Here is a 27,694-nt window from a genome sequence, read left to right as displayed (position 1 = left end):
CAGGGAGAGAAGCCGTTTACCAGCGGTAAAGCACTCCACAAACAGGAGGAAGTTCTCCAATTAATTACACACATTCATTTTAGCCTCCAGGTTTTAGCATCAAGCAGAGAAGTGAAAAAGCAGCAGCATTATTTTTCCAGGCCCCATGATATGTCACCAGTCTAGTTTATAACCTTTTTGGAAAAGTGTTAAGGATGTAATTCAAGTTCACTCACGTGAATGTAACAGGAATATGATGCAGCCGAAGGCTGAAGTAGCCACAAAGGCCAGTTTGTTCACAGACAAGCAGGAACCTCTGTCCTTGTGCAATTCTTCCCCTGAGCTAAGAAGGAATCAAGCTCCTGGAGGGGCCGTGGTGTACCCAGGCTATGACACGGGATCCCTTTCCTGAGCCACCTTGCTATAGGAAGTGGCCACAGCCACCAACTTTTGTTTTCTCTATAAACCCCCAACCCTCAGATGCAGCAGCCTCTAAAAATAGTTTGCTATTCACAGCAACCAAGTGGGCCGGGTGATGTCCTCCTGCACAGACATGGACAAGAACGGACAGCACAAGGCTAGTGCTTCCGAAACGCAAGGGAGGCTCGCCTCGACTCCGCGTACCCATCACCCCATGTCCCCCAGAGGCCATGTGCATTGTATCTCAGTTCTAAAAGAAATGCTCATGTAGGCAATCTCACCAAGTCCCCCAGTAACCACAAGGGAGCCTTCCCTACGGCCATGACTGTGAGAACGATCATTACCGGGCACAGGGCACTCTGGGGTGGCAGCTGGCAGCGGCAGGAGTGTTGACTTAGAGGACATTTTGGAAATGTTGGGGGGATTGGGATGTCAGAAAGATTGGGAAGAAGCGAAGGGTATTGGGGCAGGGGGGCAGGGCCAAGTCGGCCAACCATCCCGCATTCAGACACGCCTGCAATGGGAAGAACTTTTCCCTCGACTGCTCAGGAAGACAGAAAAACCGCTGTTTTGGCCGGGCATGGTGGCTCACGCCTGTAATCCCAGCACTTTGGGAGGCCGAGGCAGGCGGATCATCTGAGGTCAGGAGTTCAAGACCAGTCTGACCAACATGGTGAAACCCCGTGTCTACTAAAAATACAAAATTAGCTGGGCGTGGTGGCACATGCCTATAATCCCAGCTACTCAGGAGGCTGAGGCAGGAGAATCACTTGAACCTGGGAGGCAGAGGTTGCAGCGAGCTAAGATTGCACCATTGCACTCCAGCCTGGGCGACAGAACGAAACTCCATCTCAAAAAAAAAAAAAAAAAAAGAAAAACCACTTTTTAAATTTTTGGATTTACAAACTTATTGCAACTTACATATAAACTCAAAATACGTTTTACACAGTTCAAATATACATGAAATATTCCAGGAATGCAATCGACATGGAAATTGAGGGAAGATGATACTTGGCTTCGTTCAGAACTTTCCTGAGAGTTAGTCAACTTTTCACAATGTCACATCATAGACAGCAACATGAGGGGTGGTGTGTGGGTCTCAGTGCAACACACCTGTGTTGGCCTCCCTGTGACACCAGGCACAGGTGTGTGCAGGTCTCACCACTGCATTCAACTGCTGGTGTACCTGGTCTTGAGTATTTCTATATCAAAATTCTTATTATGTTACTATAAGCTATTTTATTTTTTACGGAAATGTTATATTGACTTGAAATTATGTGCACTGGTTGATTTTATCACCTATGCATTTCATTTCAGGTTAGTAAGGAAGTTAAGGAACTTGTAAAAATACAGGGTTGAGAACCACAGCTTCAGAACTCCAGTGTGGATCTGTCATCTCTCCATCACGCTCTATGAAGCAGCCCCGGCATGATTCAGAACACAGGTCTGGGAGCCTGGTGCTCAGGCCATCAAGAAGATTTGGACAGCATAAAGTTAGAGATCAAAGCTTAACTGATTACTTAACACCATGTTTCCATCAAAATTAACTCAGACAAATTATGGAGTAGACTGTGAAATTATCACGAAAGTTTACGGTAAAATGGCAGCCTTCAAAGAAGGCTTTAGCTTCTCTGGGGCCCACAGGCCTCAGGAGCCAGCATACTGTCCTCTGCACTCAGGGGACCTGGCAGACAAGTCCAAGAAATGCTGGGTGCCACCTGCCTCTCTCAGCTGTGGCTGCACTGTTCTCGGTCTGAGTTTATGCAGGTGGGGACTATCAAGAAAGGAGTCTGAAGACCCAGCCACAGCCTCCAGCTTGGGCTCTATCACCTACAGTTATGTGAGCCTGGATAAATTACTTGGTTTTTGAACATGAGCCCTCGTTAAAGAAGTAGGAGGGGACATAATCTTTAAGAGCTTCCTTCCCCTCTGAAATTCTTTGTGTTTATGCCAGCGGTGAATTATTTGTACACTGAGATTGCCCACAGACTTTCTCTGTTTAGCTACTGGAAATCTCCAGGCTTTGCTTTTCAGAATAATAAGCTTCTTTAAAGTACTTCGCATACTAAAATAGCAAACATATTAATCAGGAACAAAATGATTGATGTTACTTTATTGATGACTTACACACTGACCTATTCAAACCTCACAACACAATCTTTGGCTTAGCAGCTACCCACACTGGCACTGAGAAATAAATACGCTCCACAGTATCTTCCCTGCAAGTGAACTTCTACTCTTGCTGTTAATACATTTTTTGCTTTTCCTGAGATGAATGAATCTTCATATTTCCTTCAATTGCCTCAACATGCTGGAAATACAAGAAGAACCATGACTACCACTAACAGAGATGTGCGGGACTGAGAGGCGAGGGTGGCTGGGCCTCCCCTGTGCCGTTTCCTCTCCAGGTGACAGGTTTCCCTCCAGGCAGCGCATCTGGGATCCACTCCCTTCACCTTTGCCTGCTCTGCTCAAGACAGTCCAACAAACCCCAGACCTTTAGGGTTTCACAAAAACATTGAAATTGTTTCCTCTGAGAAGGCTGAAAGCTCCATCAGTACCAGGGTTCTCCCACTTGGGGCAGCACACAGCCACTGACGATCTTTCCTATATTCAGCGGATATTCCCTGGAACCCGCTGTAAAAGAAACATCAGCTGTCATGTTTATCCTCCATGAACCTGTCTACTTGGATGAGGTAGGGGAGGAGTTACATCACACCCAGAAAAATAAAAAGGCTTAAATCACAGCGGCTCTCAGGTGTATGCCGACATAAGTAGTAGTTAACATTTTAGCATGGTACAAAAATAGCAAAACAAGTTTCACAGCTATTTCATTTCTACCATTATTTTCCTTATGTAGAAAAGTAAAGTTCATTGGGTTGGGCGTGGTGGCTCACTACAGGCGTGGTGGCTCATCCCAGCACTTTGGGAGGCCAAGACGGGAGGATCACTTGAGGTCAGGAGTTTGAGACCATCCTGGCCAACGTGGTGAAACCCCACCTCTACTAAAAATACAAAAATTAGCCAGGTGAGGTGGCAGGCACCTGTAGTCCCAGCTACTTGGGAGGTCTGAAGCAAGCAGGAGAATCGGTTGAACCTGGGAGACGGAGGTTGTAGTGAGCTGAGATCATGCCACTGCACTCTAGCCTGGGTGACCAAGCGAGACTCTGTCTCAAAAAAAAAAAAAAAAAAAAAAAAAGAAAGAAAGTAAGTTCTTTGAATGCTCTCTTCTGTCTGGAAATTACTAGGCAAAGAACAGAAAAGTTTGATAGAATGAAGACTTCTCAGTATGCATTCAGGACAAGGACTTCTGTCCTAAGAGGCAGCTTTGGTAAAAAGAAATCCTTCAGCCCCAGTACTAGGGGATGAGACAGCAGGGCTGCAAAGAAAAGCTGACAACAGTGACAAAAGCAGCAGCAGTAGCCGTGGCAGCCACAGATATACCTGGCACATTTACTACCTGCCAGCCCCTGCCTGCAGCATTGTACACAGCGGTGACAGTTGTCAGTACCAGTTCCGAGTCAGCAGGCCTGGGTCTGAACCGGCTCCACTGCTGACTAGCTGTGAGGACTTGGAAAGTCCCTGACATTTCTCAGCCTCAGTTTCCTCTTTATCTGAAAAACTGAGAGAAAACTATCTGCTCCCCACAAGGTTACCTCAAGGGTTAGAGAAGACCTTGGCATAAAACACCAGGGGGGCGTGGCAGGGGTTTGGTAAATATTAGCTACTTTCACTCCTTAATGTCTTCTTTGACAGCTACTGACCTCAGTATAAATCCAGTCCAGAGACGTTTAGCAACACAATGAGAAGGCAAGCATGCTAAGGCACCCACTTAGTAGAGCAGCAGGAAAAACTGGGGAAACTTCAGAGGAAGGGGACAGAGGTTCCCAACTCACAAGGAAAGCCCACTCCTTTCCCTAGGAAAATCACACAGCCACTTACCACATACAGTAAAAAAGACAGAAGAATCACAAGGGGTGTTGCTTTGATCATCTTCATTACACAAACATGTTCATGAAACATTTTGGTTAAAATTAAGAGTAAATCTTCATTATAGTGATTTAAGATAAATTACTTCTCTATTACAAAGTAGTTATACTTTAGATTCAAGGGAAAACTACTTATCTAGTTTTAAAGTTGTAAAGTTACAATACCAAGGAGAAACCACTCGAAACACTGGCCCTTTCCAAAATGAATGAATGAGTCTCAGAATACATATCATTGCCGGGGGTGTGTGTGTGTGTGTGTTCTGGTTTATTGTTTTGGAATCTGGCCTGGGGCAGGGGGATTATAGTAGTGGTCTATAATCAAATACATGGCACTTTTGAATGATTAAATCTTGCATGTAGTCAAAATATTTAATTTGGGAGAAAGAAATGAATTTACTTAATTGTATCTAGGTAGTCTGAATAATAAAAGTTCTAGTAAGTCCATTCCATGAAAACAAGCTTATTTTAAAAAAAAAAAAAACAAAACTCAAATTTGGGTGGATTTGGGTGGCCTCCAGTAAAAACAGTAAGGTAATAAAAATCCTCTTCTCCTTTCCCATGTCTAACATGTAGTGAGATTAACGGACTTACTGATTGGTGAAGAGGTTAGTAATCTAAACATTACAGCCTCCAGGGCTTCAAGATCACTCCTTTAAATATGAGCAGATATTTTGGAAGCACTGGCATATGAGTAACCAGTCATAAACAATTCCTTTGCTGAGTCACAGAGCCTGGTTTTTCGGGGATAAGTTCCTCTTGGACATTGCCTTTTGAGGAGCAAACACACTGCACCAACATTTAGTCTCACAATTCTGTAGGGATTGGATAAGAATCTCGCTCTAATCAGGTAACACTCCAATCAACTTCGCTGAAACACCGTTTTACAACTATAAATAACTTGGTTTCCTGTGCTCAGCATAAGTGGCAGTTGAGACTGCAGGGTTTTTTTGAAATTTGCTAAGGAGGCTTCCGCTGTGTGATATTAGTTCAGGCCGAACAGAAACTGACTCTTAAAGAAAAAGGGAAATTTAGTCTCCATCTTTGCCCCAGTAGGACACTCTCAATACTACTAGAAAAGACCTACTTTACTATATTTATATCTTACCTGCCCAGGGAAATGACATGCCTAAAACACACCATATGATTCCACGCTCCACCATCTCAGACTGAGCTAGAGCAGGGCCAGCCTGACTCGTGCCAACTTCATCCCCACGTTGGTCAAGACTCCACTCTCCCAGACCTGGGGACCCTGGACCAGGTACCTATAATGAGATGGGCCTTGGGAGACTGTGTGTCCACGCTCTTCCCTAACAGCTCTTTTTTGGGACGGTGCTGGTCATTTAGAAGGGCTGCATGCTAATCAGTATGTGGAAAGACAGCAGGGTGACACAAGCCATCGCAAACGCAGGGAAGTTACAAAAGCTGAGGAAATGCACAGTTTCTCCACTGTCCGCATTGGACCCTCTCCTACAGCTCCAGGGCCGGTGCCCACTTGCTGAAGAAGCCCAGGCTCCCACTCAGATCCTGCTTTTGTCTTCTAGTTGAGGTGGAGCTTGCCAAATCCACTTCCTCTGACCGACCCAGCTCTGCTCTGCATGGGTGCGGCCCCCAGTCCCGCCTTTCCACGGGAGACCCATCCCTGAACCCACGGACACAATGCAGAACATAAACTAGCACAAACCAGTGTGAAACGCCCACTACCACTCTCCCATGGGTATACCCAGCCCATGGCCCAGGGCAGCCGCTGGCTGACGCCCTACCCCCGACCCATGCTGACCCCCAATTCCCATCACCATTCAGCACATTTCCTTCCCTACCTGAACATTAACCTCTTAACAGGAACTGCGTTTTGCTTTTGTTCACCATGTCTCACTCTGATAGTTTTTGCTACCATTTACCAAGAACAGCTCCTACAGGTTCACAATTTCTCTCTGAAAACCCCTGGGGCCATGTTTCAGAATTCAGCATTTTTGGACATTAGAAACGTAGTAAGACGCATACACTGTATATTCTGGTACAACCCAGAGTAGCAGCCCTTAATCAAAGACATCAACAAAAAAACTATGAATATTCACATAAGAGGGATAAATGAAGACCAAAAATAGCTTCCCCCCCCTTGGTCAGGGCAAGCCTCACTGCCAAAATTCTGCCACAAACTTATAAAAACAAAACAAAACACAAACCTTCTGGTCTTCAGCGCTTATTGGGTTTTGGAACTGAGGGTGGGGGCTGGGGGGGGAGGGGGACAGTGGGCCTGGGATGATCACAAACCTACTCAGTTGGACGCAGTCCAGACTTTCCCCTCCCTTCTTCCCAGCAGCATCTCAAAGTCATCTGAACCCAGACCGGCCCAGGAGGCTCCCGGCCTTAAGTAATAGACCCTGTAACCAGTGCCTTAGCACCTTCAGGTGTGCCTCTACTTACTCCTCTGATCAGCCTGTCTCTGGCTTCCTCACATCCTGTTCTCAATGTTTACTCTTCCCTTCTCCAAGGACTCTCGGTCCAGCAGGCGGCTCTTCACCTCCACCCTGCTCCTGCGATCTATGGTGTCCCAAGCTGCTCCTCAGAACACCAACACCCTCAGCCACATTCCCACCTTCCTTCTTTCAAGAACCCTTCCCTGACGGTGATTCAAGAGTCTCTCTTCCCAGGCCCCTAGGAACTAATTAGTTGAAGGGGTAAAAACCAGCTCCAGAGGGCTGGCCCACTGCCAGAGTTTTAAACGAGGTCACAGAAAATCCACACTAAAATGGACATTTAAAAAACAGCCACCATCTGACAAGCAAAGAACTGGCTTTTCAGTATGCGTTCATCAGCCTATTTCTACACCTCTCTCTGGCATTTCCTAATAAGCTCTCCCAAGGTCAAGGCAGTCTGATTCATCTTAAATCTTACACACACACCCAGTAGATGATTAATTTCTACCTGATGAAAGAGTGATTGTTTGGGGCTCATACTTTTACCAAGATCCCACGAACATCTGATTAAGTGGAAAGCTAGGATTTCATATTTCTTTTCCAAAGTGCACCCTTTCACTTTTATTCCCATTCACGTTCAATCACAAGCTGCATGAAAATGTGTATTTGCAAACCCTTTCCGCCTCATCCCCTGCCCAATTTTAATGCCAAACTACAGCCATAGTCCCACGACTGCATATTGAGCTGGACGACGGCAAAATCCTAGAGGCAGGATACTGTCTGGGCTGGGCGGACCCGGGAGACAAGCCAAAGTGAATTTGGCGTCTGGGGTCTTCGGGGGAGGTGGTCCTCAGGTGCTGAGCGGGATGAGTGCTCCAAAGCACCCCAGCCACTTCACGGTGGTTCCAGCCCGCGGGTGAGGGCACCGGCTCTGGCCACCCGGTCCTTGGTGCTGTATTTTGTAAAACAGCAAACTAGCAGCTCCCTGTGACTCTAAGCCGGGCACAGACCTGGCCAGAGCCTGTCTGAAGCCCACCACCTCGGGCGGGGAGAGACCATGTGCCTTTTCGTCCTTAGAGGTGGCGTCCCACAATAAAATGTGCTTCCCAGCTCACGAGGGACGCCGCTCCCCGGGGCCACTCACGGACCCGCACCCACTGCGCCCGCTCCCACCGCGCTGGGGTCCCGCCCGAGCCCACCCCACGCCTCCCGGGCACCTGCGCCTGCCCTTGACCTCGAACAAGCTGGAAGCCCTGAAAGCCCGCCGCAGTCAGGAAAGAAAGTTTCGGAAGCGCTTTCCTCTTACCAGCCTCTGAGCTTCCGGGCTCAAACAGTCGATCTCCCGGCTTTGCGCGGCCGCGGGGCTGGTCATCCTGCCGGGCTCGGCCCGCTCCACCCGGCGGGAAACGCTCGAGGACCACGCCGGGAGCCCCTCGCGGGCCGGGCCAGGGGGCGCGCGTTCTGTTCGCGGAGACGGAGCCCCTCGCAGAGAAGTGAACGCTCCCGCTTCCGGGGCCAGGAGCCAGCCCGCCGGGGAGAGGCTCGCGGCGCTGGGCTCGGGCGCGGCCGGCAGGGGCGGGGCGCAGGTAGCAGCTGGCTGAGCACTGCCGGGCGTGGAAGGGCGCAGGGGAAGCGGGACTCCGGCGCCTCCGCCCGCCCCATGGCCAGCCCCGCCCCCCACGCAGCTCCGCCTCGGAGGGTCCCTCCCGGCCACGCCCGCCCCGTCCCCGCCCCACGCCCCGCCCTTCCTCGCCCCGCCCCCCGCGCCGCACCGCCTCGAAGGGTCCCTCCCGGCTCCGCCCCTTTCCCCGCCCACACCGGCTCCGTCCTACCCAGGCCCCGCCCATGGCCCGCCCCGCCCCCCGCGCTCCGTCTCTGCGGGATCTTCCTGGTCTCGCCCGGCCCCTCCCCGCCTGTCCATCACCACCCCTCAGGCCCACGCGGGAAAGAGGACCGGAAGGAAAAGACCTCTCCGACCCCGGCCGCAGCTCCACCCGCAGGGGCCTGAGTCAGTGGCTGGAGCGCGAACTGTGAGGCCGTGGGAAGCCGGCGCTCCGGGAAGGACTCCACGCCCAGTAGGGGTCGACCCGAATAGGGGTCCCCTCCCGGGGCGGGGCTGCCCGGGGCCGGGCGAGGGCTGCGTTCCCGGCTCCCCCACATCCCCCACACTCAGGCCCTGCTGAGCTTCCCGGACGCGGAAGCCTAGGCCCCAGCCCCGCTGCACCTGCCAGCCGGGAACCCCGCTAACACGGCAACCCGAGACGGGCCGACTTCCAGGACGACGCAGCTGCGCGCACACAGCCCCCCTCGGCCCGGTGCGGCGGCCTGCGGGGGATAACGAGCTTCCAGGGCGCGGGTGCGAGCCGCTGGGGCCCATCCGGCGTCGCAGAGCCCGGGGTCCCCACCGTCCAGACTGCAGCCGCGAGGACCCTGCCAGGCGCCGGTCTCCTCCTGGAGGGCTCCAGCCTGCGCCTCCTCCAGGCACAGGGCGCCCTCCTAACTCCCAATGAAAGTCCTGCGGGAAACGGTTCCCAAACTCGCCAGGCTGGGGGCAGAAGCGACGGGATGACGCGGATTGTAATCGGAAGATCAGCCTGTCCAGGCCACGCCAGGGAATGTAAAATTTAAAGCACATTTACATTTTACAGCCCCCCAATTCCTAATTCCCTTTTCTCTGCACGCTGACCCGACTTGGTAACGTGAGCGCGCACCTGTGAGCACTCACCTTCCCGCTGTGACCCGGGCCCAGGGCTTCAGGGCAGGGGCTCCGCGGGCTGGAGTTGTCAGGAGGGTGTGCAGCAGGGAAAATGGGTGCTGAGGAGCCAGAGGACGACTTGGGAGGGATGGGGGCGAAGGAAAACAGGGGCCGAGAAAAGGCTTAGCGAACCGCTGGGGAAGAAATGTTGAACTTAAGATGAACAGACGCCAAGCTGTCTTTGAGAGCATCTCAGGCTCACAAAAGCAACTTTCAAAGATAATGAAACGCCTACCTTTTAATAGCTTGTTTTCTCCCTATAACACTTATTTAAATGTTGTTATAACAATTTTTTTTTTTTTTTTGAGATGGAGTCTCGCTCTGTTGCCCAGACTGGAGTGCAATGGCGCGATCTCGGCTCACTGAGACCTCTGCCTCCCGGGTTCCAGCGATACTCCTGCCTCAGCCTCCTGAGTAGCTGGGATTACAGGCACCCGCCACCATGCCCGGCTCATTTTTGTATTTTTAGTAGAGACGGGTTTCACCATGTTAGCCAGGCTGGTTTTGAACTCCTGACCTCAAGAGATCTGCTTGCCTTGGCCTCTGAAAGTGCTGGGATCGGCTGGGCGCGGTGGCTCAAGCCTGTAATCCCAGCACTCTGGGAGGCCGAGGCGGGCGGATCACGAGGTCAGGAGATCGAGACCATCCTGGCTAACACGGTGAAACCCCGTCTCTACTAAAAAAAATACAAAAAACTAGCCGGGCGAGGTGGCGGGCGCCTGTAGTCCCAGCTATTCGGGAGGCTGAGGCAGGAGAATGGCGTAAACCCGGGAGGCGGAGCTTGCAGTGAGCTGAGATCCGGCCACTGCACTCCAGCCCGGGTGACAGAGCGAGACTCCGTCTCAAAAAAAAAAAAAAAAAAAAAAAAAGGAAAGTGCTGGGATCACAGGTGTGAGCCACTGCGCCTGGCCTATAACAATTCTTGATTGTATAAACTGCAATTATTTGGAGAAAATAATTTTAAATGTTCTCTGGGAATTTATTGTAGAAAGCTGTTAGACTTTTACCAGTGGTCACAACTTCACTGATGAGAATGATAACCCATTAATAAAACAGCCCTCTTCTAGACTTGAGTTTGAATATTCTGATCTAGATAGGCAGATTCTAAAGCTACTCAACACCCGGAACCCTGTAACTGAACCCTGTGACCGCATCTCCCAGAGCAGAGTATTGGGACTGGCTTCATTCCCTTGGCCTGTCCCTGAGGCAATGCTTGAAGACACCTGTATTTGCCACAAGATGCATTTTCCTAACCCCTAAGCCACCAGTCAATTGCTAGTTACCAGCTTCTGAAAACCATATAGGGAAGGGATTAAGAAGTGGGCTCTGGAATTAAGCCACCTCATTCAGTTCCTGGCCCTGCCACTCACTAAGGGATATTGAGCAAGTTACTTAGCTTCTGTGCCTGGAGTCTCACCCAAAACATGCCAGTGATAATAACAGTGCCCACTGTGAGGGTGAGAACCAAAGGCCCTAACATGGGGATCCCGCTGGGCATAGTCAGGGTGAGCTGCCCAGCTAGCCTGGTGCCTAGTGTCCTGGGAGTCCAGTAAAAGCAAGCCAGCACCTGCCTTGCTGCCTCTGGAGCCCCCTCTTTTCCAGAGAGAGTCTCCTTGGTAGGTGCCTCAACTCAAGGTGCCCAGGCCTCCTTCTCCTCCATAGCAGGAAGGAAGCTGGGCACCAGACCAAGAACTGGGATGAGCCAGGCAGCAAGACTGTGGGCAGTCCAGGGAAGAGAACAAACCCACTGCCTGCCACAAAAGCTGTGGGAGGGGGCTGCTGCAGAGGATGTAGGTGGCAGGGAGGGGGCCATGCCAGGACACTCACGGAGTAAGAAGCAGCGAGCTAATGAGTCTTAGTCCCAGGAACAAATGAACATTACCAGCAATAAAATAATGGCCGGTTTCTGATTCCGCTAAGTAGTAGCATATTAAAGAAAACTGCCATCCTGTCACCCTTCTAGATGAGAGGATGCTACATTCTGACTTGGGTTTCAGGCCAGCCAGTCCTGTGAGGTGGAAGTCTCAGAACCATCCCCAACTCAAGGGCAAAGTCTGTACTGTAAGTTGAATGCTAATACATCTTTCTTGGTGTTCTTAGATCCCAGAGCCCAGGAATAAAATGTAGAGGGTCCACAGTTGCCTCCCAGTTTTATTAGGATGGTGCAAAAGTAATTGCAGTTTTTGCATTAAAATTAACAGCAAAAAATGCAATTACTTTTACACCAACCTAAATAATACAGATAACTTTAATGTTCCCTTCTTGAAGCCCCCTTCTAAGGCAGTCCTCCCTCCTACCCCCAATCTTCTTTTTTTTTTTTTATTTAACTTAGAGCAAGGTCAATTGTGAGGGTGGTGAAAGGGTGATTGGAACCCACAAATTTGACACTGGAAGGTCCAGTCAGAAGTCAGGGTGTGGGTGTGGCTCTGAAAGGTGGCATTTTATAAAAACATGGAGGTACACAAAATGTGCATCCCAGTACTCACAGCTCTAAAGATGGCTTGGCAGAGTAACATTAAATCCTTCACCTTGAAGACAAAACTCAAAACCCGAGGGCACCTTGGAAAGGTCTGAGCTGGGGGTGGGGTGTTTCCTCGGAAGAGGGTGCATCTGGGGCCGGGCATGGTGACCCACGCCTGTAATCTCAGCATTTTGGGAGGCTGAGGCTGGTGGATCACCTGAACCCAGGCATTCGAGACCAGCCTGACCAACATGACAAAACCCCTTCTCTACTAAAAATACACAAATTAGCTGGATGTGGTGGTGCACATCTGTAATCCCAGCTATTTGGGAGGCAGAGGCATGAGAATCACTTGAACTCGGGAGGTGGAGGTTGCAGTAAGCTGAGATCATGCCACTGCACTCTAGTAGCCGGGACAACAGAGTAAGACTCTGTCTCAAAAAAAAAAAAAAAAGAAAAGAAAAGAAAAGGGTCCATCTGGACCATGCCAGCATGATGCCCAGGGTCTTAACTAAAGAGCTGTGAGGTCAGTGACCAAGGCTTGACTTCCTCCTTCTCTTGGTAAGGATGATCCAGGGACAGCCCCTTCTAACAAGTGCCTTGGAATTTACGGCCCCTTCCACACTGCAGTTAATGGCCTGTAGACACACAGAACTGACCTCCCGACATCACTGGTTAAGCCCAGAATCCCTGCACTGAGAGGGTACTTTGGGTTTTGTGACAGGTCTGACTGCCTCAGAGGGCATCCTTAAAAGTTGCCAGGCCTGTGATATAATTTTGTCTTCCTCTGTGCCCTCTCAATGAAGATTACCTGTCTGAAATCTAAAAATTCATGTTCATAAGTATAGGAGACTCCTGAGAAAAAAACAAAAGGCGAATAGCATGGTCTAATTTTGTTCTAGGAACACCAGAATCATAGCTAACCAGAAAATGCCAGAACAGTTAACCAATTTGGGGCCACACCCAAACATGGTTTACTTTGTCTCCATGGTGTTGGTCTGTTGCTTGGTTCACTAGCTGTGCCTCCCGCTGTGGTTTGAGGCTACAGAGACAAACCCTTACAGGGATGACAACACAAGGCTGAGGGCAGACAGGGAGGACACAGTGGCTCTCAGCCTCCCCATTAGTCAGATAACTAACATGAAGTCATTTTTCTAAATCAGAGCCCTAACATCTGTTTTTCATGAATGTGAATCACTAGCCATACTGATTACAGCAGAATAAATGTCAGTAAATTACTTCTACAAACCATGAGCTTACATTCATGTTATTGCTTTGGATCCCCTCCTTTTTTTTTTTTTGAGATGAATTTTTGCTCTGTCACCCATGCTGGAGTGCAGTGCCATGATCTTGGCTCACTGCAACCTCCACCTCCCAGGCTCAAGCAATTCTCCCACCTCAGCCTCCCGAGTAGCTGGGATTACAGATGTGTGCCACCACGCCCAGCTAATTTTGTATTTTTAGTAGAGATGGGGTTTCACCATTGTTGGCCAGGCTCATCTCGAACTCCTGACCTCAAGTGATCCACCCACCTCACCCTCCCATAGTGCTGGGATTACAGGTGTGAGCCACTGCACCTGGCCTATTTGGATCCCTTTGACTGATATCTAAAAACACATCTATTATACGTGTGGCTCATGAAATGCTCACTTGAAATTTACACAGCACCTTTCAGCTTACAACATACTTTATCCACACACTGAGGCTCACAAAGGTTATAGAACTTGTCCACAGATGCATGTTGGAAGAGTGAAGCTAGGTTTTCAACCCAGGTCCCCTCAGCCCTTAGCACATGCTCATGGAATGCACCAGCGGCATGCCGCCTGATGCAGAGCTGCTTCCTTCCTCCCAGCCATCCAGAGGCCTCACTCAGAGCAGACAGTCATCACATAGACTCAACGAATGCCCTTAGTTGTCTTCCTGGTGGACCAGTGACCACACCTCCCACTCCAGGGGCACTGGCAAAGCAGGGTACATACCCAGGTCAATGCCAGATCTCCCAGTAAGACTAGGGGCATTGGTAGGAGCATCAAGTAGGGGAGCCAGACCCTGCCTGCTGTCTGCAAAGAAGGTGGTACCCCATGGCCAGCTGGTCCAGCTCAGGCGCAAAATACACTTGGCCCTCAGGCCAGGGTCCTGACTGCCTCCGGTGGACAGACGAGCAAGAGCGTCTGGAAAGCAACAGTGGGCTTGTCTCTAGCATCCACAACAGCTCCATTGCCTGGCTTACATATGGCAGCATGCTGCCTTCCCACAGCTGCCCTGTGACCTGGGTACTGAATCTCTCCCACCACCTCCCTCAGCCCCCACTGCCAGGTTATGAATGGACTCTCCCGATTAAAAGCATGTTCTCGCCGCTTGGAACATGGTAGGTGCCTTATAAATGATGCGTAGGTAGATGGATAGATGGATGAATGGTTTTCCTAACAAAATGGAGGACTTTGATGAGTTGTCATTAATTGTCATTGATCTTCAGTATTTTATACTTTTGTAGCAATTGGGAATAGAAACTCTCTTTTAAAAATGACATGTCTTTAGGATATTTTTTTTCATAACTGATTGTACCCAGCAATTCATCACACTTATTTTTCATCTAATGGGGTTTTTATTGTTTTTGCTTTTTAAATCCCTTTAGATTTTCTAAGGAAGGTGATGGGTTTGATTATTGATTGAACCGAATTTGAATTGGAGGCAGAAAGTTTCAGTGGAGGTGACTAACAGGCACCTCAGCACACACTACCGATTAAAGGTGATGATAAAATCAGGCAGCACGCATAGAACAGAAAGGAGCCTGCAGAAAGGAACCTTGGGACACCTACATGGGAAGGATAAGAGGTGTGTAAGAACAAGTCAAGACAGAGAAGGGGGAGTTAGAGAGTCAGAAAATAGAGACGTCTCCTGGAAGCCACAGAGTGAAGAGAGCAAGGTCAGGAAAGACTTTAATTTGCAACTAGAAAAACACTGGTCATTACATTCTGCCATTAAAATTTGGCAATTAAACATTTTCTGTGATTGGTGCATGTGTAATAAATGGTAGACGGCAGCCTTGAAGGAAGGCGGGACCAAGGAAGAGACTTTGCGTGGGGGAGATTTATTCATGATTTGTTGGTTTTTAAGTATGGAAGAGACGTGAGCCTGTCTGGAGGCTGAAAGGACAGTGAGAAAAGATGGAGTGGGCGGGGTGAGGCCTCAGAGGCTGTTGACCAAAGGCTGGGTGTGGAGAGCGGGGAGGGGAGATGCAGGCACTGGCGCCTTGTACTGACTCAGGAGTTGATCCGATTGTGAGCTCCATGGGAATGAGAACACCACAGTGGCCAGGAGAGGGCAGATAACTAGAAGCAGAGGTTCCTGTGCAGGAAGAGTGGATGGCAGAGTTGAGGGAGGATGAGGAGCAGGAGGACCCAATGTTGAAGGACCTGCCTTGGAGCTGTATGAGTCCCAGTCAAGGTGCACTGTACCTGGGCTCAGAGCCCTTCCATGGTGTTACATTACGTCATTAAATGTTGCCTTGGGATACACTCTGAGGCATACTTAAAATAATTTCTAATGTATTTTACTCTGGAATTAAGCTCATCTCAAAACGTGTCTAGGAATAAGTCTATAGCAATCCTAAATGTATCCGTTTTCCCAGTGTGTTCCACAGAATTGATGATTTTTAAGTCCGTACCACAGAAACCTCCTGTATACACAGTAGCCAAGGAAATGGCCACAAACACCTCCAGTAAAGCATCTCTAAGAAAACCAGTTCTGAGTTTTGGGGTTTTTTTGGGGGGCATGGGGAGACAAGGTCTCACACTGTCGCCCAGGCTGGAGTGCAATGGCACATTCTCGGCTCACTACAACCTTGATTCACTGCAACCTTGTCTCAAGCAATCCTCCCAACTCAGCCTTCCAAGTAGCTGAGACCGAAGGTGTGCACCACCACACCTGGCAATTTTTTTTTTTTTTTTCAGAGACAGGGTTTTAGCATGTTGCCCAGGCTGATCTTGAACTCCTGGGCTCAAGCAATCTGCCCACCTTGGCCTCCCAAAGTGTTGGGATTACAGGTGTGAGCCACCGCACCAGGCCCAATTCTGTTTTTCATGCAGACAATGCACTGCAAATATCTACCAATTACCTTCTAAAAACACGACAGCTAAAATTCATTATGTATTTCTCAGTCTTATAGGCACAAACTCTGAAAAGTCCTCCTAAGGCAGCTCTCCTGTGAAGAAAAAAAAATCTATACATGCTCTCAGAATAGTTCATTTAAAATGTTCAGAATAGATAGCGACATGGGAAAATAAGCTTTATCCTCAACAACTGCATTCACCAGCTAACAGTATACCCCACTGAGAAGAAATAAATCAAATGCTTCAATATATACTTAGGAATAGAAAATGGCAATTTCTTTTCTTTTCTTTTCTTTTTCTTTCTTTCTTTTTTTTTTTTTTTTTTGAGACAGTCTTGCTCTATAGCCCAGGCTGGAGTGCAGTGGTGTAATCTTGGCTCACTGCAGCCACCACCTCCTGGGTTCAAGTGATTCTCCTGCTTCAGCCTCCCAAGTAGCTAGGACTACAGGTGTGCGCCACCACGCCCAACTACTTTTTCTGTATTTTTAATAGAGATGGGGTTTCACCATGTTGGCCAGGCTGGTCTCAAATTCCTGGCCTCAAGTGATCCACCTGCCTCAGCCTCCCAAAGTGCTGGGATTACAGGTGTGAGCCACCACGCCTGGCCAAAAAATGGCAATTTCTGTACAAAATAAAAGCAATATGTTTTTTCCAGAGATTCCCTCATTTATTTGGCTTTGCCTCAGTAATCCTGCCTATGAGTTTAACATTCTAGAAAATTCTAGAAAAGTTTAACATTCTAGAAAAGATGTTCTCTGATAATCAGAGCCATGAAGTAAATCTTTATGCTACTAGCTGAAAACTTCAGAAATCAACCAATTACAAATGTCATTGATAAATGTCATTCACAAAAAAAGAAGTGTGGGGAGAATAGGACTTCATAATCTGAATTCAAACAGTACCCATAGCATACAGAGAAGTTTAAGGTACTCAAGATGTATTCAAAGGCTTAAAAGTAAAGCCCTGCCACTAAGCAGCTTGGCTTGCAGACGGCCCGACTGAAGGGCAGACAAACGAACATCAGGAACAGTGAGTATCCTTCCAGCTGAAGGTACAGAAACCCCTAAAACAGCATCCCCAAATTGATCTTTCCAAGCAAATACATTTCCATAAAGGAAAATAAAGGCTAAAACACACTTCAGCATCACACTAAAAACATAGACCCACACTCTCATAGAAGGGTTTGCCCTTTTGCACTTTGGCCCTTGAGATATAGCTCAAAGAAAAGTCGTCAACTATTCGACTACAAAAAATGTTCTCCATGTGTACAAATTGGATATCTTTAGAGAAGACTTGGACATAGAACAGACAAGCCTCACCTTTGAAGAATGAAGATCTTAGATGAACTTCAGGGGGAGCGTGAAGAACACCAAAGAGCAGCCGTTTGGAGAGACATGCTTGGCATGAGAGTGGAAATTCTGGAAGAACTGGAGATCAAATAGCCACTCCTGACCACGCCACCTTTATACCCTGTACCTCACTGGGCAGCTGCCTTGGCATGCCGAGGGGGCGTGGTCCCCTAAACGCACTGGAGGCTTTCCAAACGCTTCTCTCACCTGACCGTCGGCTCGATTTTAGTTGCTGAGATTACACTGAAGCCCCTGCCCCTTGTCTCCACCCTGTTGGTGGCATCTGTATCAAATGTGGTGTCGAGCTTTTTGGGAAACCCTGGGATTAATAAAGAGCAGGGTCCCTCGACATTTGGAGTTGCACAGTTCCTTGTTGCGGACAGCTGTCCTGTGCATCCCAGGATGGCTAGCAGCATTCCTGGCTCCACCCACCAGATGCTGGCAGCGCTCTCCACCCCAGCTGTGACAACCAAAGATGTCTCAGACATTGCCAAGTGGCCCTGGATCTAGAGGGGCCCATACCTGCATCCGAGGTGCCCACACTGTGTAAGCACACTCACGTCTCAGCTTACGCAGCTGGATGGGGCCCCAATAGATCCACAGAAAAGCGTACACAGAAAGAATGGTCAAGATGGGAATATGTGCGCACAGCACCTAACATCTGTTGCCTTCTTTCATCCAGTGAGAATGCGAAGGCAGGGCTGCTTGTCAGGGACTGCAAGAAAGTCAGCGCCAGGAGCACTGAAAGATGGGAGGTGCGGGTCACTGGGTGGAAAGTGGGGAGTGGAGATTTCAGATGTGGTGTGGTCACGCCAAAGGGTGTAATTCTGGAAGTTGGCTGGAAGAAAGAGCAGCTGAAGTGAGAAGATCAAAGAACTGGGTTTTGCTTCTCGACACCTCTGGGAAGGCCCAATCCAAGAGTAAGCCGACGGGAGAGCAAGCAACCCTGCACCCCTACGCAGAGAATGCAGTGACCTGTGCAGAAGCCCTCAAAGCTCCAAAGCAGGGGTTTGGCAGATAATCAGGTTCCAGCTCCTGCTCTGCCATTCACTAGCCTGCAATTTCAAGGAAATCCCCTGACCTCTTCCAGCTTCCTACATAAAGCAGGGAGACACAGCCAGCAGACAGGACTGCCCGGAGGACTGCAGGTAACAGGGGACCTGAGTCTGGCGTGAACAAGTACTTTGTTCTGTTGCACTAGCAACAGATTCTGTCTGGCAGCTCATTCCATCTGTTATTTGACCATACACAGATTATTTTTTCCTGCAAAACAAGGGGCTCTAGAATTACAATTTACATCCAGATTAGAGAAGTTGCGGGAAGGTCTAGTGTCGCTCAGTTAGCTTGGACTAGGTTTAAAACTTCATCAGTGCTTTTGGCACACGCAGGGAGCTTCTGCCCTCTTTCCTGTTTCAGGCAGCTGTCCCCCTTCGAGCCCAGCACTGTGTTGTTGCTTTACGGCTATTCCGAAAGCCAAGCTTGCGGTGTTCTTAGTCCTCAGACAAACACAATTAAGAATAGGACTGCGGCCAGGCATGGTGGCTCACGCCTGTAATCCCAGCACTTTGGGAGGTCGAGGCAGGCAGATCACCTGCGGTCACTAGTTCAAGACTAGCCTGGTCAACATGGTGAAACACTGTCTCTACTAAAAATGCAAAAATTAGACAGGTATAGTAGCGTGGGGCTGTAATCCCAGCTACTCAGGAGGCTGAGGCAGGAGAATCGCTTGAACCCAGGAGGCAGAGGTTGCAGCGAGCCAAGATCGCACCATTGCACTCTAGCCTGGGTGACAGAACGAGACTCCATCTCAAAAAAGAAAAAAGGAATAGGACTGTGCAAAAGACATAGGCACGCAAAGACCAGAAGGACACACAGAATAAACACAGGGCTGCTCGCCGAAGTGGTGGAACTGTGGGAATTTTAAACATTGCTGTTTGAACACCCTTGGGTATTGTCAGAATGCTCTTTTTATAATACGCAAGTTAAAGAACTTGGGCTTTACTCAGGAAGCAGTAAAGGACCCACCAAAAGTATTTGAACAGGGAGGTGAGATTGTGTTTGAATAAAGAATCTGTGGGCTACAAAAAAGTTGAAAACCACCCGTGTTATGTTTTATCAAAAATTTCTTGGCCAGCCTCTCCATTTATTCTTCCAGATTAACTCAGGAGTCTATTTGTTTTTTTTTTCTTTTTGTCATTGTTGTTGTTGTTTCTGACACAGGGTCTCACTGTGCTGCCCAGGCTGGAGTGCAGTGCCATGATCATGGCTCACTGCAGCCTCCACCTCTTTGGCTCAAGTGATCCTCCCAACTCAGCCTCTTGAGTAGCTGGGACCACAGGCATGTGCCACCACGCCTGGCTAATTTTTGTATTTTTGTAGAGACGGGGTTTCACCATGTTGCCCAGGTTGGTCTCCAACTCCTGGGCTCAAGTGATGGGCCCACCTCAGTCTCCCAAAGTGCTAGGATTACAGGCATGTGCCACCATGCTGGCCTAGAGTCTATTTGTTAAGCTTTCAACCAACCTTCCCCTCTAAACTGAGATTTTATTTGAAATCCATTAGACGGTTGTCCCTCAGTATTCAAGGGCCATTGGTTCTAGGACCCCCTCCAACCACTGGGGTATCAAAATTGGAGGATGCTCAAGTCTCTAATATAAATGGTGGAGTATTTGCACATAACCTACGCATATCCTCCTGTGTACTTGAATCATCTCTGGGTTCCTGTTCATACCTAATACAATGTAAATGCTATGTAAATAGTTGTTAGACTATATTGTTTAGAGAATAATGACCAGAAAACGTCTGTACATGTTCAGTACAGAGGCAACCATCCATTTTTTTCCAAATATTTTCTTATTTTTTTATTTTTATTTTTTTTGAGACGGAGTCTCGCTCTGTAGCCCAGGCTAGAGTGCAGTGGCCGGATCTCAGCTCACTGCAAGCTCTGCCTCCCGGGCTTACACCATTCTCCTGCCTCAGCCTCCCGAGCAGCTGGGACTACAGGCGCCCGCCACCTCGCCCGGCTAGGTTTTTTTTTTTTGTATTTTTTAGTAGAGACGGGGTTTCACCGTATTAGCCAGGACGGTCTCGATATCCTGACCTCGTGATCCGCCCATCTCGGCCTCCCAAAGTGCTGGGATTACAGGCTTGAGCCACCACGCCCGGCCCAAATATTTTCTTATTTACTTATTGTAATGGGGCCTCGCTGTGTTGACCAGGCTGGTCTTGAACTCCTGGCCTCAAGTGACCCTCCCATCTTGGCCTTCCCAAGTGCTGGGATTGCAGGCCTGAGTCACTGTGCCTGGCCAGCCACCGCACCAGCCTTTTTTTTCCCCAAATATTTTTGATCTGAGGTTGGTTGAATCCATGGATGTGGAACGCACAGACACAAAGGGCCAACTGTATTTATCAATTATTTGGGGATGGATCTGTGTCTCTTTAATGTGGAGTCTTCTTGTTCAGAGACAAGGTATCACTCTCTGCAGTTTTCAACTAACTGTGTCCTTCAGTAAATTATTATGGTCTTCATATAGGCCCTGCATATTTCTTTATTCCTAGATGCAACTTTGAGTGGGATCTTATCATTTTTTCCATTATTTAAAAATCAGGCTGGGTGTGGTGGCTCATGCCTATAATCCCAGCACTTTGGGAGGCCAAGGCGGGTGGATCACCCGAGGTCAGGAGTTGAGACCAGCCTGACCAACATGGTGAAACCCTGTCTCTACTAAAAATACAAAATTAGCTGGGTGTGGTGGTGCATACCTGTCATCCCAGCTACTCGGGAGGCTGAGGCAGAAGAATCATTTGAATCCAAGAGGCAGAGGTTGCAGTAAGCTGAGATCATGCCATTGCACTCCAGCCTGGGCAACAAGAACAAAACTCCATCTCAAAAAAAAAAAAAAAAAAAAAAAAATCATTATAGTAGGATATAGGAATGCTTTGGTTTTTGTTTCTGTTATTACAAACTATCTTACTGAACTCTCAGTTTGAGACTGACTTTTTGGATTAGACATATACATAATCTGCAAGTATTTACAAATTTTATCTATACCCTTTCAGTAGTTTTATTGCTGATTTCTTTGTTGGGTATGAATATCAGAACTGCCATTATCATTATAATTTTACAGTTATCGCCGATCTATTCCTTCTTCCTTAAATTACTCTACAATTAGAGAAATAATCAGGACACAGTAGCTTTGTGAGTTAGTGCTTGCTCTGTAATCACACAGTACAGAACTCAGGCTTGTCAGAATTTAAATAGCATTTAAAATTGCTTGTAAGATAAACAGAGAGTTGTGTTGCAAAGCACCTGAAAGGAAACAAATTACACGTCTCACAACAAGATACTCTTGCCTAAAGGCTAGAATCAAAGTTAGACCAATGGAAGATTAACTTGGAGAAGGAATAATACTTAAGTCAGTGAAAAGTTATTTTTATTGTTGATGTTGGAGTACAATTGTCTACTGTGGTGACAGGGAGCACAGATTCTAGGGACGCTGTGCCTGGTGGGAATCTTCAGCGCTGGGCAAGTTACATATCCTCTCTTTGTGTTTCAGTTTCCTCATCTGTAAAATGGGAGTGATAATGGTACCCAGTTCCCAGGGTTTATAACAATTAAATGAGTTGCTATTGATAATCATTATTTAAGTAAATACAATACTAGAGATGTAAGTGCAATGAAGGTGTTTGATCTATATAATGCAATCTACAAAATAGTTTGAGGGGCCAGGTACTGTGGCTCACACCTATAATCCCAGCACTTTTGGAGGCTGAGGCAGGCAGATCACTTGCGGTCAGGAGTTTGAGACCAGCCTGGCCAGCATGGTGAAACCTTGTCTCTACTAAAAAATCCAAAAATTAGCTGGGCTTGGTGGCAGGTACCTATAATCCTAGCTACTCAGGAGGCTGATGCAGGAGAATTGCTTGAACCTTGGAGGCAGAGGTTGCAGCGAGCTGAGATCACTCTACTGCATTCTAGCCTGGGTCACAGAGTGAGACTCTGTCTCAAAAAAAGAAAAAAAAAATAGTTTCAGGATAATTTAATCTAAATCTGATGTACCCAGTCACACTTTACCAAGGGATCTGGGAGCTGACATTTGTCCCTGACACGCCAGCCCCTCCCCACCCACCTTCCTGCACACCCCAGGACCTCTACCTCGCTCCACTCCACATAGCCTGCTGTGTACACCCGCTGTAAGGAAAGAGGTATGCCTGTTAAACACACAGAACCCCAACAGTAACTGGAAGTCTACATCTTGTGGCTGTAGTAGGAGTAACCTTCCCACTTTTCTAGAACAAGAGGCCTGAACTTTGCGCTGGTTATTTTTGTAAGGCACCCAGCTATTTCCTAGTTGAAAGTTATGATCTAGACAGCTGGACTTGAACTTCGAGAGCCAGATAAGGAGCTATGACTGTGCCTCTGAAGAATGATATTAGGCAATGGAAGCTCATGAACTTCTCCTTTTCGGTAAAGAGACCCTCCCATGGTGTAGGTTTTAGAAAAAGGGGAAATGATCTGCCCGTGGAGATGCGATGGACTCAGAATATTAATGAGATAAATAGATTTTTAATATAAAGCATATTAAACCTTTTTAGCTCTAACATTCTATGATTATTTAAAATATATGTCTTACATTTAGAATATAATATTAGAGCTCCAACTCTAATTTGCAGCATCTTCGTCTCTGGGGGAAGGCGAAGGGACCCAGGCAGTGAGGAAAGCAGAAAAATCAGGCAGACTCTGATGTGACTGGGAGGGTGGCCTCCTGGTACCACAGGTAAGCTGTGCTAGAGGTTTCATGGTGGCTCAGTAATATCAGATAATACAGTGATAAGAAGGGGTCTGCACTGAAACTTCAAATAATCCACATTACATTAATTATGTAGTTTTTAGTTTTTTGGGTAGAGATTGGGGTCTTGCTATGTTGCCCAGGCTGGTCTCAAACTCCTGGCCTCAAGTGATCCTCCTGCCTTGACCTCTCAAAATGCTAGGGTTATAGATGTGAGCTACTGTGCCTGGACAAAATAATTTGGTCTTTTGTAGGTAGAAGCAACCCAAGTGTCCACTGATGGCTAAATGGAGAAATATGCATGGTATATATACACAGTGGAATGTAACTCAGACTTAAAATGGAAGGAAATGCTGTCACCTGCTACAATGTGAGAAAACCTTGAGGACATAATGCTGAGTGAAATAAGCTAGTCACAAAAGGACAAATGCTGTATGATTCCAGCTAGATAAGGTACCTCATACAATTCATCAAGACAAAGTAGAATGGTGGATGCCAGGGCTGGGTGGAGAGGAGAATGGGGAGTCAGTGTTTAAGGGGGCGGAGTTTCAGTTCTGCAAGATGAAGAAGTTCTGGGTATGGCCGGTGGTGTCGGCTGCACAATAGGATGACTATACCTGATGTCACTGAAAAAATAGTTAGGGTGGCAAACATTGTTATGTGTATTTTAGCACAATTTAAAACTAATTTTTAAGAAAACAATTTACCCTTTTGTTTATGCAATCACAAAAGGAGGAAGACGAAAGCCAGTGCAGTTTCCCCAGAAAACAAGCCAGATGGTGTGAATCCAACAGACTCCACATCAAATCAGCCACACCAAAGGTCAGGAGATCTGTGTGGAGATAAACTTTCAGAGAAGGCAACCAGGGCACATCTCTGTTTTAAAACCATCTCCCGGGCCGGGCGCAGTGGCTCACGCCTGTAATCCCAGCACTTTGGGAGGCTGAGGTGGGCAGATCACTTGAGGCCAGGAGTTTGAGACCAGCCTGGCCAACAGGGTGAAACCCCATCTCTACTAAAAATACAAAAATTAGCCAGGCATGGTGCACATCTATAATTCCAACTACTCAGGAGGCTGAGGCACGGGAATCGCTTGAACCTGAGAGGCGGAGGTTATCATGAGCCGAGATCGCGCCACTGAACTCCAGCCTGTGCAACATAGCGAGACTCTGTCTCAAAAAACAAAAAACCCACAAAGATAAAACCATCTCACTACCATGAGCCCTCCACATTTGAAATTCATGAAAATGGACAGCTGTCATGTCCCCATATGAATTTTCAGGTCTCACTAGAAAGATAACCTCAGGACCGGCAAGATGGGATCCAACAACAGTTGCTGGTCTAATTTTTTAAAAAGGAGGAAAGGAGGCAGGCTGGCGTCATGCAACACTGCTTGCGTTAAAGTATATACATTTAAATGATGTACCTTGAACTTTTATTGGAAAAGCGAAGCCCAGTAGTAAAAATTTACATTAGGCCGGGCGTGGTGGCTCAAGCCATCCCGGCACTTTGGGAGGCCGAGACGGGCGGATCACAAGGTCAGGAGATCGAGACCAACCTGGCTAAACCCGGTGAAACCCCATCTCTACTAAAAAATACAAAAAACTAGCCGGGCGAGGTGGCAGGCGCCTGTAGTCCCAGCTACTCAGGAGGCTGAGGCAGGAGAATGGCGGGAACCCAGGAGGCAGAGCTTGCAGTGAGCTGAGATCCGGCCACTGCACTCCAGCCTGGGCGACAGAGCGAGACTCTGTCTCAAAAAAAAAAAAAAAAAAAAAAAATTTACGTTAATCAAATTCATGGAGACAGAAAGTAGCATGGCAGTTGCCAAGGGCTGGGGAAAGGGATGCCCATTCCACCTTCAGCTCTGCGAATCTGGGGAGTCAGTGTTTAATGTGTACAGAATTTCAGTTTGGGAAGATGAAAAAGTTTTGGAAGTGGATGATGGTGATGGCTATACACTAGAGCACTTAAAACCACTGAACTGTACACCTAAAAGTGGTTAAAATGGTAAATCTTAGGTATATTTTATCACAATAAAATTATGTTAAAAGTTTTACATTAAAGAAAAGGGCCAGGTCAACCTGCTACTTTATAGCATCCTGTCCAGCTATAAAAATAGTGTTTATGACAAGTATAAACAACACCAAAGGCCCTAAGGAAATACATCAAAATAGAGCCATGGGTGTTTTTATGTCACAAAGAAGATACAAATATTTTTTTCTTTACTTCTCTTTTCCAGTGTTTTTTTTTTTTTTTCTTTTTTTCCATGAGCAGGTACTACTTTTAAAGGGGGAAAATAAAGTTCATTTTCTTCCATAACTTCATTTGAAAAGAAAGGGAGGAAGAACAGAAAGAAAACCCTTTATGTTTTGTGTTCCTAGAGGCTTTTAAGCCCAGCTCAGGAAAAGGGCAATTAATCAGGCTGGCAACTGCTTTCAGCTCTCTGTTTTTTTGTGTAGTGGATCCCCCGGGCAGGCTGGTGAAGCCTGTGGGGCATTCTTGGAGTAACATTTTTAAATGCATGTAACAAAACATAGGGTTATGAAGGAAACTGATTATTCTGAAACACGTTGTCAAAAAATATTTTTAAATCCTGATACAGTATATCAATCAGAGCCAAGTCAGGAAAAAAGAAATGACAGCAGTGATTTCAATAGAAGCAGTACAGGGAGCCCCTAAACAGGTGTTGCATGGCTGAAAAAGCAAAGGAGGTCTCATGCCACAGAGGCCTCATCTCAGGAACAGCTAGGGCTGGAGACAAAGACCGGGGTGATGGTCTCAGAAGGCTTGGAGTGGGGACCCGGACCGCGGGGGCTCAGGCGGGACTGATGAGGGTGGTCTCTGGGCGTGTGAAAAACACTACAAACGGAACCAACAGCTGCTGCCAGGGTGAAGTCCCGTTGCTGGGGTGACGCTCAGAGAAACAGGAAGCAGGCAGGAAGCAGCGTGCTCCGGGCTCCCTCCTCCCACTGTCCAGGCTCTTTGGCCCTCCTGGGGGCAGGGCCCGATAGGGCACAGCTCTGGCCCTGTGGTAAGGAAGGGAGGGTTTGCAGTGGAGAGGCAACAGTTCAACAGCCAGCACATGCATGCACGTCCTTATTCTACCAAATACCGAAGGTGATGCCTGCCAACCATTTCCCCAGCTCTCAGCAACAACCCTAAAGTGACAGAGAAATATCTGTGGTTTCTATTGGTGCTGAGGTCACACAGACTTCTAATGCTACTGAAGGTTTTTGCCGGCATTCAAAATGGAAGGTAATGCTACCCTTTTATTCCTATTCAATTTCGGGGATCTCTGGAAATCTATCCAAAGGCCCTTGGGGGAATTCTTGGACCCAAGGTGAAGAATCCCTCTGGGCCTTTCAAGGTGTCAAATACAGTTCTTTTGTCTTCCTTAATTTTTGCATTTGAAAGTCACAGAACTGACCATCGATACCAGGGTTTTAAAAAATGTTTTTAAAGCAAAAATAATAAGAGGGCAAACACATGCCATTCTGCACAGCTCTCATTTAACGGACATTGATGGCCACTCCGGCAGATAGCAAACAGTCACTTTTGCAGTGTATCACATTTTGCCTATTTCTGAATGTCACAGAAAAGAAGGAAAATGCACAACTGCCCTTGCGTCCTTGCCCCTGCGCATCTGCGGGCGCAGGCTAGGATTCCGGAGGGCTGCAGAGCTCTTTCCTGTAACACCCCACCACCCACTTTGACCATGACCTAGATGTTGATGGGCACCCTGTCCATATTTCCAATCCTGACTCCTCCAAGCCTCAGCCCCGGCCGTCTGGACACCTCTTCCTGGAAGCCCCTGAGGCACCTCAAATGTGACACATTCAAAGCAGAACTTTTGCCGCCTCCTGAGTCCTTCCTCTGCATTTCCTTCCTGGGGGGGCTCCTGCCGCCTCCTGAGTCCTTCCTCTGCATTTCCTTCCTGTGGGGGCTCCTGCTGCCTCCTGAGTCCTTCCTCTGCATTTCCTTCCTGGGGGGCTCCTGTCGCCTCCTGAGTCCTTCCTCTGCATTTCCTTCCTGTGGGGCACCACCAGTGCCTCCTGAGTCCTTCCTCTGCATTTCCTTCCTGGGGGGCACCACCAGTGCCTCCTGAGTCCTTCCTCTGCATTTCCTTCCTGTGGGGCACCACCAGTGCCTCCTGGGTCCTTCCTCTGCATTTCCTTCCTGGGGGGCACCACCAGTGCCTCCTAGCAGGCTTCACTTGAAGTCCCTGTGCCCAGACTCGTGTGTAAAGGAGAGACAATAATAGCGACAACTTTATAGGGGTGGTTTTTGTGAGGATGAAACGAGACAATAGACAGTGTTTGTAGACGACGCACTCTGCACAGAGCCTTAGTGTCAGGAAACGCCCACCACTCACTACCAGCTGCTGGCGCTCCCGAGACAGCCTCCGCCCACCTCTCCGCCCGTC

General features: G+C 48.0%; 1 protein-coding gene across 50 annotated transcripts in view; it reads right to left on the bottom strand.

Moving 5' to 3' along the window:
- LRRFIP1 (LRR binding FLII interacting protein 1) overlaps nt 1-27,694 on the bottom strand; it is a 167,553-nt gene that overhangs the window by 87,943 nt on the left and 51,916 nt on the right. For 15 of the 50 annotated variants that reach the window (XM_074010592.1, XM_074010601.1, XM_074010606.1 and 12 more), the window contains exon 1: nt 8,112-8,477. The exons of the other annotated variants lie outside the window; for them this stretch is intronic. In XM_074010592.1, the coding sequence (XP_073866693.1) occupies nt 8,112-8,177 (66 nt within the window). In that variant the 5' untranslated portion in view covers nt 8,178-8,477. Of the gene's footprint in view, nt 1-8,111; nt 8,478-27,694 lie in introns of those variants that run through there. 50 annotated transcript variants of the gene reach the window in all.

This window comes from Macaca fascicularis, chromosome 12 (genome assembly GCF_037993035.2).
Source record: "Macaca fascicularis isolate 582-1 chromosome 12, T2T-MFA8v1.1".
Classification (NCBI taxonomy): Eukaryota; Metazoa; Chordata; class Mammalia; order Primates; family Cercopithecidae; genus Macaca; species Macaca fascicularis.
Note: the sequence above shows the minus strand (reverse complement) of the source record. Positions and strands in the feature narration are given on the sequence as shown.